General features: G+C 37.7%; 1 protein-coding gene across 1 annotated transcript; it reads left to right on the top strand.

Moving 5' to 3' along the window:
- The first annotated feature begins 7,256 nt into the window (after window positions 1-7,256).
- LOC131430725 (uncharacterized) lies at window positions 7,257-8,370 on the top strand. Its single transcript, XM_058595917.1, has 2 exons — window positions 7,257-7,743; window positions 7,809-8,370. Exons 1-2 carry the CDS (start codon window positions 7,346-7,348, stop codon window positions 8,320-8,322), a joined length of 912 nt encoding a protein of 303 aa, XP_058451900.1. The 5' UTR covers window positions 7,257-7,345; the 3' UTR covers window positions 8,323-8,370.
- Window positions 8,371-16,512: the final 8,142 nt, after the last annotated feature.

Raw genomic sequence — 16,512 nt, 5'->3', positions numbered from 1 at the left:
TTGTCCCACCAAGGGTTTGGAGGCCTTCTGTTAGACGATGGACCAAGAAATCGTTTGGTTTGGGCTTGTTCTGCGGCCTCCAGAATCGAACAAACGAGGAAGTCATATTCTTCAAGTGGGGGGAGCTCTTCCATTGAAGTTAAGACACTTGAAATATTACTTTGGTATTTAATCCAGTCAATATTTTTTGTCAAATCATATGGAATATTAACTGAATTAGCAATGCCTTTGTTACTGCTAATTGAGATGATGATTGGTAAATGATCGCTACCGTGTAAATCAGGAAATACTTTCCAGGTGCAATCTAGTCGAATTGAAGTCGAGCAAAGAGTCTTGGGATCCGTGTCATGCTACCCATATTTAGTACCGTCATGCTAAAATTGTCGCAAATATTATATATTAGAGATGATCTGCTATCATTGTAAACGGAACCCCACATCATTCCGTGCGAATTGAAATCTCCTAAAATCAAACGTGGAGCAGGAAGGGCTTTGACAATTTCATTAAGCTGTCGTTGTCCAACTTGAGCTCTTGGAGGAATATATATCGAAGCAATGCAAATGTCCTTTCCTTTAATGTTTATTTGACAAGCAACAACTTCTATACTAGAAGTCGAAGGAATGTTTAATCTATAAAAGGAATAACATTTCTTAATTCCTAAAAGCACTCCACCATACGGGAAGTCTCTATCGAGACGTATAATGTTAAAATCATTAAAATTTAAAGCTATGTTTGAAGTAAGCCATGTTTCGCATAAAGCAAATACATCACATTTTTGACTATGCAACAAAACTTTAAATGAATCAAGTTTTGGCATGATGCTTCGACAATTCCACTGCAGGACAGTGATTGAATCATTTGCGGCGGATGATAAATTATCCATCAAATGATACAAAACCTGAAAGAACTGGCCATTGAGCTGATAACTGTTTCAAAAAAGTTCTAGCTATTGGAAGGAATGATGTTATGATGGTCTTTAGAGGTTCAGAAATATTGAATGCAGCGAAAATCCATTCTACAATTTCCGAAAATTTCAGTAATCCTGTTGGTGAATGTGAAATAGAGCCCACTGGATTATTGTCTTTTCTTGAGCTAGTTCCTGGATTGGTTTGTGAATTTGACAAACCAGGAGGCACAGTTTTTGGTTTTAAATTTGGCTTTTTAGCTTTAACACGGGGATCTTTTTTTGAAGGTGCAATTTAAGGTGTCTTTTTTGGTATTTTATGGTTTGGTAATCTCCTTTTAACAGACCCTTGAGGAGTGACAAACGAGGTATCTACACTATTTCCGTCAGAGTCAGATTCCTCTGGCTCCGCAAGATTTGAAAAACCGTTTTCGGTTTCCAAAGGGGAGACATGTATGACCGTTTTGAGCATTTCTGCATATGTGCGCTTAGACCGTGCTTTTAAAGAAAGCTTCATTTTGTCTTTACGCAGCTTAAATGCAGCGCACACTGAAAGATCATCATGAGGACTTTCCCCACAATAAACACATTTTTCAACATCTTTATCGCAAAGATTATCCTTATGAGGCCCTTGACATTTGATACATTTGGACTTATTACTACAGTAAGTAGCTGTATGTCCGAATTTTTTACAGTTCGTGCAATTCATAACATGCGGTACGAAAAGCCGAACAGGAAGACGAATTTTATCGATATAGACATGGCTAGGCAATGCAGATCCGGCAAATGTTACGCGAAACGAATCTGAGGGACGATAAGACTTTTTTCCATCGACAATAGATGCTGAGTACAATTGCTTGCACTCGAGTATCTTAACTCCCTCAAGCATGGAGTTTTTAAAACGACCAACTCCATTTTTAAGTAAATCATCGGCCGTCAGACTTGCTTCAGTCACAACACCGTCAATTTCCACCTCCTTCGATGGAATGTAAACTCGATATTCAACAGAAAATAATTTACAGGTTACAATTTCGTTCGCCTGTTTCAAGTCATTGACAACAACTCGAATTTTATCTCTATTAACTTTACATATTTCTTTAACTTCAGAGAAATGTGATGTCAAATCCTTTGTAATTTGCATCAAGTTTAAAATCTTTTCTTTTTTTCGAAGATAGACTATCCATGGCCCGGTGGTACCCTGTGGATAATGTTTAGCCCTCGGAGTATTTAAACTCTTACTAGTATCCGGAATCGGATTCGGATGATCTTCCATGAGATCATCCATTACATTAATTTTTTTTGTAAATTAATAATACCAAAATAAAAACTTATGTTTAGTAAAATTTCAGATATAAGAAATAAAAAATAAATTAAATTAAATCTACCTTGTAGCTGATGTCTCTGTTCCTTTATCGTGAAGAACGACGTGAAGCTCTTCCAACGATTTCCAATTGGAAGTCTTCTGCTTTTTCCAATTGGCAGTCTTCTGTCGTTTACTGCTATCTCAGTTGCTCTGCCGTCGTTGTGGACACCACTGCACTTGCTGTGCTGCCTGTACCTGACCACAGGTACAGTGCTTTTGCTCTTGGTGGCGATCAAATGCGATGCTTGCAGTGTAGCACCTCGCGATATATGCCGTCTCTTTTGATCCTACGCAGCGTACAAATTCTGGTACCTGGTAGATCAGCACTGGGTTGCTTTAGCACCTCTGTGCCTTTGCACCCCTTCGTCTTCGCACCTTTATGCGATGGCACCTCTGTGACTCGTCACTTCTATGCTCTCGCACCTCTGTGTCTCTACACCTCTGTGCGTATGAACGGGATGGCCTTCGTTGCTAGCTTTCCAGTCGGGAAACGCCCCGAATATTGCGTTTGCTATGGGCAGTTTAACTACCTGAAGCTTAGAATTGTCTCGGTAGCAGCCGTTAACTCACGAGCCAGTACAATCGAAACACAACCTCTTCGCTGGAATGGTTTTTACTGAATGAAAAAAAAACGTGTTTAATCCACCTAGCAGTGAGATGATACCTTTTATCTTTTTTTATATAAATAAAAAATAGGTATAGAATTCGCTCAAACTTTAGAAAATTTTTCCGAGGCCTGGAGGGCCGAATGTCATATAACAATCGATTTAGCTCGACGAACTGATCAAATGTCTATGTGTGTGGGTCTGTATGTGTGTTGTCAACAAAAAGGTCGAGATCTCAGAGATGGCTGGACCGATTTTGATCAAACTAGTCGCAAATGAATTTGCAACAACGTTTTGACCTCACAAAAGATATAATTTTCAAAGCCGAATCTGACCCAGCATTCATCGAACGGATAATTACTGGACACGAAATATGGATTTACGAGTATGACACGCAATCCAGAAATCACGCGAGTGAATGGCGTACACCGAACGACCTGCGACCGAAGAAAACCACTTCGTTTTCAGTCGAAAAAGATGGCGATGCTCACAGTTTTCATTGCTTACAAGTTTGTTGTGTACCATGAATTCCTTCCACAAGTCCAGACCGTCAACGACGAGTATGTTTTGGGCGTTATGAGGTGTTTGTTTGAATCTATTCGCCGAAAAAGACCTGATTTGTGGGTGAACATCTCGTGGATCTTGCACCACTATAACGCACCGTCACACAATGCCATCGTTATCCGTGATCATTTGGTTAATAACGAAACGAATACCATTTAGCAACCACCGCATTCATCTGATTTGACTCCCTGTGACTTTTTCCTATTCGGTCGATTCAAGAAACCGCTCCGTGGAACGCGTTTCAGCACCCGAGATGAGATTATGGAAAAATCGCAGTTGGCTCTGATGGCCACACCGAAAATGAATATAAAAAATGTTTCGAGAATTAGATCAGGCCTTGGCACCCGCATACGCATGGCTGCAGATGGCTGACTAAACGCTGCCAGCTGGAAAAATATGGCTGGCAGACATTCTGGCGACCGACTGCCTCACCGCTGCCAGATATACAACTCAAACGATACAACCGTATCCACCAGGATTTTTCCACATTGAAATCTTTGATATTTTCAGCGAAGGTGAGAAGATGAAAACGCTCGGCTAACTTAGATACAGGCGACTTTCTCTCGCTTTTTATGGCGCAGACCATTTGGTCCATATCAGCACAGGCGACTTTGTTTTGTCAAATTGGATTTGACAACCGTCACTGAATCAATTTTGGTAGCCATCTCTTGGCCATGGCTGCCCAGGTAGCCAAAACGCTATGTTGGCATAAGTATCAGTGCAGTCGATGGGGAGTACTTTTAAGGGTACAATGTTGATTTTGATGAAAATCTTGTATTTTTAACTTTCTGAATAAATTCCCGGAACTTTTTGATCAAAGCAGTAATTATCTCTAGAACGCTCTCCGCTATATGTGACGTAATAAATACTTGAGACACACAAATACATCGGAATAAATGCACTTTTTAAATGGTTTGGAAAAAATTTACCGTTTGTCAAATATACCATAATAAACCCTTTACGATTCCACATAAATTTTCAAAATCGATTGAAAAATGCCGCAGTTATAGCAAAATAAAGGTAGAAAAGAGCCTTGTGACGTGATTTTGGACCTAGTAATAAAAAAAAGTAAAATTTCACAGTAAAATTGACCAAACTTAAAAATAACTTCAAAGGCTTCTTCGCGAACGGTTTTGGCTAGAAACTATACCATTTATTCAAATACAGACCTTTTCAAAATTATAAGGCCACCCATAAATTTCAAGATACAAAAAAAGGAATAGTTTTAGGATTTTTTTTCGATGGAACATAAAATTAGATTGCAAAACACGAGTGTGAGTCCAAGAGTGGATTGATTTCGCTGAAAAGCTTTTGTGATAGAACGTTTTTAAGGAAAAATGACTTTTCCAAATTATAAGGCCACTTGCAGTTTATTGAGGATGATTTAAATAAATTAAAATCGGATGATTAAAATAAGCAACAAAAAGCATCTAATTTTCCGTTGCTCCACCGGAACGGTTTATTGTCTGAAAAATACGATTTGGCATACTTTGCACCAATTTCCGCAGTGTTGCCAGTTCAATAGTCTCCCAAGACTGAAGAATAGCACTTTTTAGCTCTTGTAATGATGAAAATTGACGATTGGCACATTGTCGCAAAGCTGATTTACAGGTAGCGACACCTGCCAATGAAAAATGGAACCAAGAAAAGTAGGATTCTTTCGGAAATGTTCATATAGACAGTAGTGATTTGCAACATTTTTATCGTTTATTCAATAGTACAAATAGATATCAGCAATAAAAGTACACTCGGAGTAGAAGAAAATCGATTTCAAAGTGATTACTACTACTTTTTTTTAGTGTAAACTACGATTAAACATGGAAAATCTTCAGAAATGTGTGAAATTGGGTAAGGTTAGGTTTGTTCGGATCAACATTTTTTTTTAAACAAAACCAGTGTAATGTTAATTTCTCGAGTATTAGAATGTATAGCGATCCAGGCTTTTGAAAAATGGTATGAAACCAAGTTTAATACTCTGTTCTGAATAAACGGTAGATTTCGCACAATGAACCAAGATCAACATTACCACCTCAGAGTAAATACTTTTTCTTCAACTTCTATCAATATATAATCTTCTGTAAATATCAATTTTCTCGGACTTTAACCACTTCATTGTTTCAGCACTTTTATGAATACTGGCGTTATCCTGCTGGAAAATGAGCTTTGACTTGCGTCTTCTTTTAATTACTGGCAGCAGACTAGCTTTGAGGACATTTATGTAATCGAAACTTTTTATTTTGTGCGATACAAATTAAAGTTCCACCCTGCCGGTTGCACAGAACGCACCCCAAACAATTACAGATCCACCGCCAAAATTTCTCTTTGAGAAATATCGTGGTTCCTTACGTAGATCACACCAATTACCGTTGAATCCGTCTGGTCCGTCTAGGTTAAACTTTTTTTCATCCGAGAATATCACCTGTAATAGTTTAACACATTCGTTATTAAATAGTTTAAATGCGTTTATAAGGCCATTTCCGAATTATATACTACAATTTCTTGATTTGAAAAATTACCCGTAACCGTAATAGAAATATACAATATCAGGTGGTTTAATAAACAAAAAAAAAAAAATAAAATATTCAAAACAATACAATTTAGTATATGAATAAACCGTAATTCGCCTTAACGAGAGCTATCAATTGAAGTAAAAGTAAGAAGTATAACTTGTTCTTTTGATTACTGCATTGCAATATTGATCATACTATTTATTAACATTTTTTTCAGTGCTAAATAAACTTTCGATTTGTCGAATTTAGAAATGGTTCGTCTGTTGAATGAAATTGGATTATTTTTTAGAAAATAAATATTGAAATTTCATATTTTGACTAAAAGTTTAAACTATTCGCCAAACAGTTCACAGCAAGGGGCAGATCGTTTAGTATATGTACTTTTAATTCATAGACAATTTATAAAAATGACAATTTTATTTTACATTCTAACTTTCCCTGAGAGAAAAGATAATGTGCAGCTAATTTAATTTCAATGTCATGAACGCAATGAAAAAAATATCACAATCAAAGTAACTTGTAATATACCGTTTATTTCATTTAATTCTGTTCTATGTATCAGAAGTGACCTGCCAAACATTGCCTTCACAGCCTATAGGTTTCGTCTTTTCAGCACTATTCATATCATAGCATAACAAAGTTAAATACTACTTCATAACTCATGAAAGTGAAGACGATAGGTCTTAAAGAGCGTAATTCTACATTATTTATAGGCGATATTTACTTTCGTTAGAAAAAAAAAACATTTAAATATGAATATGTTCACACCTCTATGTGGGCATCATACTCAATTATTTTTGACATTTCACTTCTGGGTGCACGCTAATCGCAAATTATTAAACATGACTGAACTAATAGCCTTTTCCGTCACGAGATGGTGTTACTGTTATGTCTTTTTCGATTTGTATTAAATTCGTTAAAGTGATCCATATTGATATATAAGTAGCCGAAAGGTCGTGCGGGATGGGCCTCTTAAGGGCATGTTCAGAAGTGTTAAAGTTCTAGAGGCATAATTTATGTCAGTTTTAAATCTGGAAATTATAACAAGAAAAACTTGGAGCCCCAGCAGCGTTTTACTGGTGTTTCAAAAATACAAAAAAAAAATAGAACGGCAGTGTATACCAGTTCTAAATTTGACAGTAGAACTGTTCAAATAAATAAAAATAGAAGGGCTGGTTGAGGATACGTTTGTATCAATTTTAGTTCTATTATAGATCGCCCATATAAAGCTTCCAGCTGCTGAATTTACTCTAATAGATTTTCGGCGCGATGATTTTTTCGCTTGCGAAACCACAGTAGGCGCAGAACAATTTCAGTTTTCCATCATTGGAGCTGGATAGCAAAATTGTCAAAATTTAAAAATTACAAAAGTATAAATTTATTTTATTTTGATATAAAAATGAGTTCCCCCTCAAGCGAAGATCCTGCTACCAGCATCGAGAAATCCGCGGGATCGGAAGTTTCGGCACTCAGCATAGGAAATGAATCACCGGCCGCGGGATCCAGAGTGTCAAACCAAATCGTATCGGAATCTAATTCGTTACTTGAGGATATTCACGAAACGCAGAACGAGGATTTTCTATTATTAGATGGAATTGATTTTATACCGACTGCTCCTGTGGCACGGTCTACAGTCAGCCTACGTTCAAAATCGTCGGTCATGTCCTTCCGACTGGAAGCTTTGTCTCGACCAAAAGCGTATTGTGCGAAGGACACCCTCGAAAGGTTCCAGGGATTGTTGGATAATAAAAGTAAGGCGAACCTTCGAAAGCATATAGATGAGCAGGATACTCTGAGGTAGTCGATAACAGTCACTTCTCCAGTATATTTTTAAGAACATCATTCTTAACATTACTTTACAGAAGTATTATTGCTCGTGAGCACCTGAAAAATTGCTTTCAAGCTCTAGCTCCGACGCCACAACCCTCCAGAACGAGATTTGACGAAGCAAAAGCTTCACAAATTATGAAAAAAATGGAAACCAAAATGAAACGAGAAGCATATGATAGGCTGGTTGCCAAAATTATCCAAAAACTTCCAAAAGTGATCCTAAATTCCGACAGCACCGATCTGTCCAAGTTGAAGCCGGGGACACAGCGCATGATCAACGTCGTGTTCGCCACAATAACACAGTATATCGGAAGTCCGCTAACGGTACACGACTGCCAACTGTACGTCCAGTTGTGCGTCGGGATCACAAAATTTATAGGAAATGTTATTGAATCCGTAAGAAGCGGAAAGGTTCCTGCCGCTGTTTGCAAGAAAGGAAACGGACAGACAACGATGACTAGTAGATTATTGAAAGAATTATCTGAAGATATTGCAACAGCCCAATGGTCGAGAGAAATATTGAAATGCAGACGAAACTACACTTGAAATTAACTTCAAAATAAACTTGTTTTCAACGACCTAAACTCATACTTTAAAGTATACAATTCCTCAGAAAAATTGCATTCGGCTCTTGTTTGGAAATTTTTTTTTGGTAAATATTTCAATCTAGACATTGAACTTTAACAGAATGTTGTTGACTTCCGGAATGATACTATACGATTGAATACTGGCCCTTATTACCGTTCTCACTTCCATTTTCACATTCACTTCACTTACATGTCACTTCACTTGATTTTTCTTATTACCAGTATCACGCACAGTGAAGTAATCACCGTAGTGAACAAAAAAAAACATTTTCCCTACCAAATTTTGGTGATGTGATGTTCGTAATAACCACAAGCTCATCTAAGTAATTACTTTTTTCTCTGAATCGACTTTCGTTATAATGACCTTCATTCACTTTACTTGATTTTCACCGTGAAGTGATACCGGTTATAAGGGCCACTGTCTAGCTTATTGGAAGCAGAGACATCATATTAACAAGATATCCAGCTCTCACATTTCCCGAACAAAACATTGGCAACAACCTTTTTTGTGAACATGGCGCCCTCAGGCGTCCGCATCAAATCTCGTACATAGAAGTAGGCAAAGACATCATATTAGGGTAGCGCTTCGCCGTGGTCAGGTCGAAGCAAGACAACTCACTGCTTCCTCTTGCTTTGTCGCCGAAATTTCACCCTAAATTGCAAATTTCTAAAATACTAACCCGATTCACGAAAAATCAAAAACATACGATTGTAGGTAAATGATTTTACTATGCATTTGGCGAAAAATATCAGTTAGAAAGCTTTTCTTTCGCGAGATTTCGTGCGAGTTTTGTTAAAATTTGGTTTTCTTTTTTCCTTTTCTCGCTATAAACAACTCGCATAAGTAGGGATGTGCTACGTTTTCAACAAAGCGTCAAAGCTAGAAGCGATGAAAATCTTTACTGATTTCTGGTTCTACTGAAACATGAATAGAAATTATTTTACAAAGTAGTAACACTTACTTACATTTTCTACTCATATATATTCAACGTTTACGCAGAGAGAACGGACAACGAAAACAAAAGAAATGTTGTTAGCGTCTACCGCATGTAGCATTTTGCACACCCCAATGCATGCGTTGACATTGTGTGCGTGCGAAAGAATATGGAAAAACTCATTTATTTTTATAACTCGCACGAAATCTTTCGATAAAAATGTTTATCAGACACAATTTATATACGAATCGATAGAAAAATTAATTATCTAGAATCGTATGTTCTTGGAATTTCCGTTTTCTTCCCCGTTTTCTCACAATTTTGGGTAAAGTGCGTGAAACCCCGGGATAGTCAGCGAATTCCCGTGACCACGGCGAAGCGCTACCTTAACAAGATATCCAGCTCTCACATTTCCCGAACAAATCATTGGCAACATCCTTTTTTGCTAACATGGCGCCCTCAAGCGTGTCTGCATCGAATCTCGTACATAGAAGCAGGGGAGAGAAACGTCAAATTCGTGCGCGCCAAAATAGCAGCACTGCGCACCCATACAATTGACATGATATGTTGAATGTGATGCCGTGCGATGGCGGTGCTGAACTGAAGATTGATTTCGTTCTAAGCTGACAGGGTCTGAAGTAAGGCGAACGAAATGTCAAAATCGAGCGCGCCAAAATAGCAGCACTGCGCACCCATACAATTGACATGATATGTTGAACTGAAGATTGATTTCGCTCCAAGCTGACAGGTTCTGTTGGAAGTCAATCCAATTACGTTTTCGCTTGATGCACAACTTAACCCCCAACGGCTGTCAACCCATTTGAAGTCAGTTTCAAACCTTTCAACTCAGTTCCAACTTAGTTTCGAGAAGTTTGTTGGTTTGACGAAACTGCTCTGGGTCAGTTCGATTTTTTCCAGCGAAAACTTGTCAACACCTCCCTCTTAGAAAAAAAAACGTTCAACGGTGGTCCTTCATTGGTCCAATACGTTGGATCATTGGTCCAATGAAAGTCCAATCAATCGTTCAACGAGAGGCCAACACGGGGCCTTCGTTTGCCGATTTTGAAACCGTTGTACCGAATGCCATTTTTTTCGTTCAAAAAACCCGGCAAACAGAGGTCCATTGTTGATCCATTTTTAATATGAGGAGTTGGAACCCCGTTGGACTAGTTTTACTGCAGAATTTCTGAAGTTTTTTTCCACTTATTTTTTTAAACTAACACTACATACCTGCACAATACTTCTACTTCACGTAGAATAACAACCAATTTTTTTTTCTATGTAAAGGTAACACTTAATTTTCACACTATTTTTGCAAGAGAAAAAACAACAACAAACCGTTCCAGCAAGCTGAACGAATATTTCGTGCAATATGTCGTTCAACATGCGCTCAAAGACCAACGGCCTGCTGAGAGGGCTTGAACCATGAACTGGGCTGGAAGTTGAATCGACGACACGACCAGACACTCCGATGCAAAATCGCCATAACTTCGGAACTACTGAACGGATTGCCACCAAACTTGGCACAGGTACTTCTTGCATTTCAGAGATGGTTTAAGGAGTACTTTTATAGGAAAGAGAGCGTAGCAAGTGTATTTAATAGGGGTGGTGGGTAATTCAGCTAGTCCAACAATAAATAAATGATTAAGGTACCAGTGAAACACGCTGTGATTACAATTACAATCAACTGTGATCTGCGCTAACATTACCGGTTTGTTAGTAAATCATATTTCAAACATCCGGAAAAAATAAAAATGTAGATTGATGAAATCTACATTCGTTGTGCTTCGTTGTTAGTACTTTGTTGGTTGTGAGATAATTTGTTTCGCTGACCTCTTTTATATATTTAAATCATCATTTTAAATTTTGATATTGAACCTCTTCATACGAACGAATGCTTTCAACTGAGAAAAGCATGGAATACGTACTAGACATTCAATATTTTCATTCAGTTGTCATCTTGAATTTCTTCACCAGCACCGCTTGCCAGCATGAAATTTAGAACGTTCAGAAATTTTCATGCTGGCAACAACCAGAAACTGGCGAGCGTTTACATTATGCTGGAAGCGTGTTGGAGCCAGTATACTGGTATCAGCATACTGGCAACCAGCAGAAGTGTAAAAGGGGCATAATTCCCAAAACTCTTGACATTATCCTATTATTCAAATATTGAAGAGAAGCGAAAAATTCGGTGCTAAATATAGGCGGATATGATCCATTTTGCTAGATCACCATCACATCCTCATATTGTTATCTCCATGAGAACTGGCACATTCCTACAATGACTATCGCCCTTATTCTGAATAACGACGTATTGATTTTTCGATCGAATGTGGTTCGATCGAATCCTAGCTCCCTTTGATTTTGCTAGCGTTATTAGGAATACAAATGAAATACGATCGTAAAATCGAGACGACGTTATTCAGAATAAGGGCGTATATTTTAGCCTAACTTAATATATGTTAAACTGTTTTACTCATAGTACATCTCTTAAAGTATTACCTGTTTGTTTATTATGCTGTGCATGGGGTGCGTGGACTTTCACAATTCGAAAAATTGTGTACAAATGGTGCACAGAACGCGGACTGTCACTGAGAAAGATAGCAAAAATGGAAGGAGTAAGTGAAAAAGCCGTGCGAAATGCAATCAGGAAGTTCGGTGATGACGACACCTTTGAGGATAAACCGAAAACGGGTCGAAAAAAAGGTCCTGCTAACCCTCAGTTGAATAAACGTATACTGGAGGCGTTCGAGCAAAAGAAGTAGGTTTCAGTTCGGGATGTGGATAAAAAAGTGGGCACTTCGAAGTCAAATGTTCTTCATGCTAAAGAACGTTTGAATCTTCGAACCTATAAGAAGCAGAAACAACCAGAACGTAGTCCGAAACAAGAAGCATCGATCATGCCGAGGGTTCGAAATCTGTACAATACGATTCTTGCTGGAAATTTGAACTGCATAATCATGGACGACGAAACCTACGTGCATTACAAATCCTTGCCGGGACCACAATATTATACGGTGCGAGAAGGGCAAGTGTTAAACCAGTCCGAGACATCGATTGAAGTCGAAAAATTTGGTAAGAAAGCTATGATCTGGCAAGCAATTTGTAGCTGCGGTAAGATTTCGAAACCCTTCATCACCACTGCTTCAATGAACAGCGAAATATACATCAAGGAATGTTTACAAAAACGACTTCTACCCATGATTCGAAGCCACAAGGATCCTGCTGTCTTCTGGCCAGATCTTGCTTCTTGCCACTACTCGAAATCAACGCTAGAATGGTATACTACCAAAAATGTCACTTTCGTCCCAAAAGACATGAATCCACCAAATTGCCCACAACTTCGACCAATTGAGGAATTTTGGACATTAACGAAGGCACATTTTAGGAAACATGTCTCGGCAGCCGAAACCATTCAACAGTTCGAAAAAGATTGGAAAAAAGTGTCAAAACTTGTCGCCAAGAAGTCTGTACGGAATTTAATGAGGAACGTTCGCAAGAAGGTGCGCCAGCTGGTCTCAATGGCTAAGTAGCAAATGTTGAGAATAATATTCTGTTGTTGTAGTGTAATATTATCAGAATATCGAATAAAATTTGAATATCTAACACTTGTAAATTATTTACAGCGAAATCAAAGTGCGTCCATACTTTCTGAGACAGTATTTATTAATGAACAGCCATAAAAACTCTTAATTTCTAAGTAGATCCGCAGTCGATGTTGTGAGCTTTCGAGTTGCTCCCGATTTAGCTGGTGCGAAAAAAGAAACCGAGAAAGATTACTTTAGGCACTATGTCTTGACCAAGAACTCGGACTTAGGTTGCTGTCAGAGTGAAAGCGTCACGCCAAGCGTTGAAGCGAGCGTGCGAGCTAGTTGCATTTAATCAAAGCAAATCTGTCAGAGTGAATGCGATGCGAAAACCGTACATCGCATAGAATCGCTTCGGTCCGCGTTCCGCGTTCACTCTGACATCAACCTTAAGCTTTAAAGTGGTAGTCCGCTAGCTGTGAAAAGATATACAATGGTAACTTAGGGTTACTATGTAGCTGTTATTTCGAAAACAACAATTTCTCTGACCGCGTTGTCAATTTCAAACATTTTTCATAAGATATCATTTTGACATTACCAATTACAGAGGGGTAGCTCGATAAACGATACAGCTTTAAAAGCGGGTGGCAGGTCGTGTCGTCGGTTGTATCATATGGTGTAATCTCCAAAAATATTGTTTTTGAAAAAAATCGAAAACTTTCAGAGAGTCAGTTCAAGCGACGACACGACCTGCCACTCGCATATGAAAACTGTATCGCAAATTTAACTACCCCTCAGTAACTGGTAATGTCAAAACGAAATCGTTTATAAAAATCTTAGAACTGGCAACACAAGTTGATAAATTATTGATTTTTAATAACAACTACCATAACCGTGGCTACTGTTTATTGAAGACATGTGAAATGTAAACAAAACAAATTTTACAGCGAAAAATAATTACCGACTGCCTCGAACGGGAGTCTCCTGGCGGTGAGTTGCAAGTACTCCACCATAATTACGTGCCAGAACGCAGTGCAGTGGATTCATCATGCATTCGGGATTGCACTTTAAAAAGAACTCAGAAAATACTGACAAAATACAGGTGTTCATCTTAGTGCGTGGATATGGAACCGATTTGTGGCAGGTAATAAATTTATTCTTTCACAGATTTCTAATCATTTTTGTTCCTAAATAGGACTTAATATGTGACTTTTTTGAAGAACTGGAACAGTCTCGTCGCAGTCGCCGAGGGGAGTAACCAATTCTTGTAATCAAATGGAATGAACCGTCCAAGTATGATGTAGCTAGGTCTGTGTCTTTGGGGAGAATATAGGACAACAGATTGGACACTCAAAACAATCGTTTTATGTGACTAACGATAAACTGTTATCCTGAAAGACTTTGACTCGTATAAGAAAAAACATACCTTTTCACTCATGTTTCTCTGACCTTTTAAAATTGGACATTGCTCGCTGCCACTGTAATTCTCTGGGCTAAACAAAATTTATATTAAAAAAGGGGGGTGGGTAATGTCAGAGACATAACTGGATGTCGTGAATACGAAAACAACTGACATGTTCCTTAACACTTCCGAATATAAATTAGTTGATCAATTGTATGAATTATGCAAGCATTCCCCTTTTCCACATTTTTCGCAAAAACAAAAGGCTTCACTTGATCTAGATTACTGTGAATTTCACACAGCGAAAAGTGCAAAAATCAAATCAAACAGTTCTAGATTTGCACTAAACTGAGGATATTTCCCTTCGATTTGCGAGCAAGAAATCCTAATAGTTATAACTTTTAGAGCCATTAGAACGGCTGATTTTGTGTAATGCTCTCCACCGTTGCTTTTTCACCAATGCAAATGACAGGCAGCTGTGACGTAATCGCTCTTGTCGGAAGCTTTGCAAACGACACAAAATACATCTGCTCGCAGTGGCGATAGAATCCAAACTGATCCAATTTTTGTTGAGAGGTTTGTTTTTACCTGATTTCGTTTGTAGCTTTTTCACTAATGGGCGTTCCTAACGGCTATAAAAATAGCAGCATATAGAATTTTAATTTCGATTATATTATTTCGGATTTGCATTTCATTGAAAGAAACTATCCGGATGTTGTACGGGATTCGTTCCTGCCTTTCAGAAGGACCAAATTATGGAACTCACTACGACATTAAACACTGTTCGGAACATTTTCTCGAACGATTTGTTGTACAGCAGCAGATGTCTTGTTCTCTTCCTCAGAACGCGTTCTGATTGGCTGGTGTTGACATGGGTCAAATGAGACAGGTTTTTCAATAGTGTACTATTGAAATACTTCAATGCTTTTTCTTTACACGCTTAAGTTGAAAAAATTCAATTTTATTGGTAGTTAGATTATATAAATCCTTTCACAGATCACTGAGCTATGAGCTTTTAAAATACGAGAAAGGCAAACGCGCCTTATGAATTATCCTCTTTGATACTCGTTTATACCAAACATTTCAGAAAAGTTTAATTTTGAATTATTTGAGATTATGTCAAACAACTGAATATTTTATCATAAAATTGTGATCATATTTCCAATGGCAAGCATAAAAAATTATGTTAATTCGTTAGATACAACAAGAGATATTCACGATCAAAAACTTATCACTCTCTCAGAGGGTAAATTTTGAAAAGGCACCCCATAGTAAAGTAAGTCGTATTCACGACAAAAATAAAACAAATGATCTTGAAGACATGGTAACCATCACATAAAAACTAGTCGTTCAAAATATTTCATAAACGTAAAACAGTACTGAGGAGGTTGTGTGCCAATAAGAATCATGCAAATTTGGATTTGGAAAACATATTGTGTCATATTTTACAATTTTGAAAATGTGAATTTATTTTCGACATTGCTGTATTCATTGCAAATACAAAAACAGTGGAGCTGAATTATTTTATTTTAAAGTACTAAGAGCAAATTCAGCAGCTAGAAGTTTTATATGGAAGATATATAATAGAGCAGAAACTGTAACAAACGTATGCCCAGCAAGCCGTTCTAGTTTTATTTGTTCGATCAGTTTTTCTGTCAATTTTAAAACTGGTCTACGATGCCGTTCCATTTTTGTATATTTGAAACACGAGTAAAACACTGCTGAGGCTGCCAGTTTTTCTTGTTATAAAATTTAGATTTAAATTATGCATCGAGAACTAGAACACTACTGAATATGCCTTAACAATTTCGGAGACTTTTCAGTTTCCGCGCAAAATGTCTTAATGTTTCGATATGGTTTGGTAACAAGAGAACTGGGCCATGACTGGTGATGCTACTGTACTTGTTGGCTGTTTATGTCCAAGTTAAGGAGCATTTTCGAATATGGCAAACTGCAAGGAATAGAAAACTGTATTAATTGAACGAAAAAATATCCAGAATATAGGCTGATCAAGATACTCTTTGCAACGTTATGCTTGTATGTTTACATGGAAAAGAATTCTAATAGGTAGTCACAGCTAACGACCCTAAGCACTCACTTGTTCAATTTTTTTCTTTATAGTTTGCACTGATGATAACTGTCGAATTTTGTTGATCTACAATTTGGATTTGCTCTCAGAAATTCAAATAGGCGCCAAAAAACACAAATTTTTGTACTAATGCAACGATTTCACATCTTTCACAAATTGCTTTTATATTTATTCTAGTGTTCCTTGGTAACGAGCT

The sequence above is a fragment of the Malaya genurostris genome, chromosome 2 (assembly GCF_030247185.1).
Source record: "Malaya genurostris strain Urasoe2022 chromosome 2, Malgen_1.1, whole genome shotgun sequence".
Lineage (NCBI taxonomy): Eukaryota > Metazoa > Arthropoda > Insecta > Diptera > Culicidae > Malaya > Malaya genurostris.
Note: the sequence above shows the minus strand (reverse complement) of the source record. Positions and strands in the feature narration are given on the sequence as shown.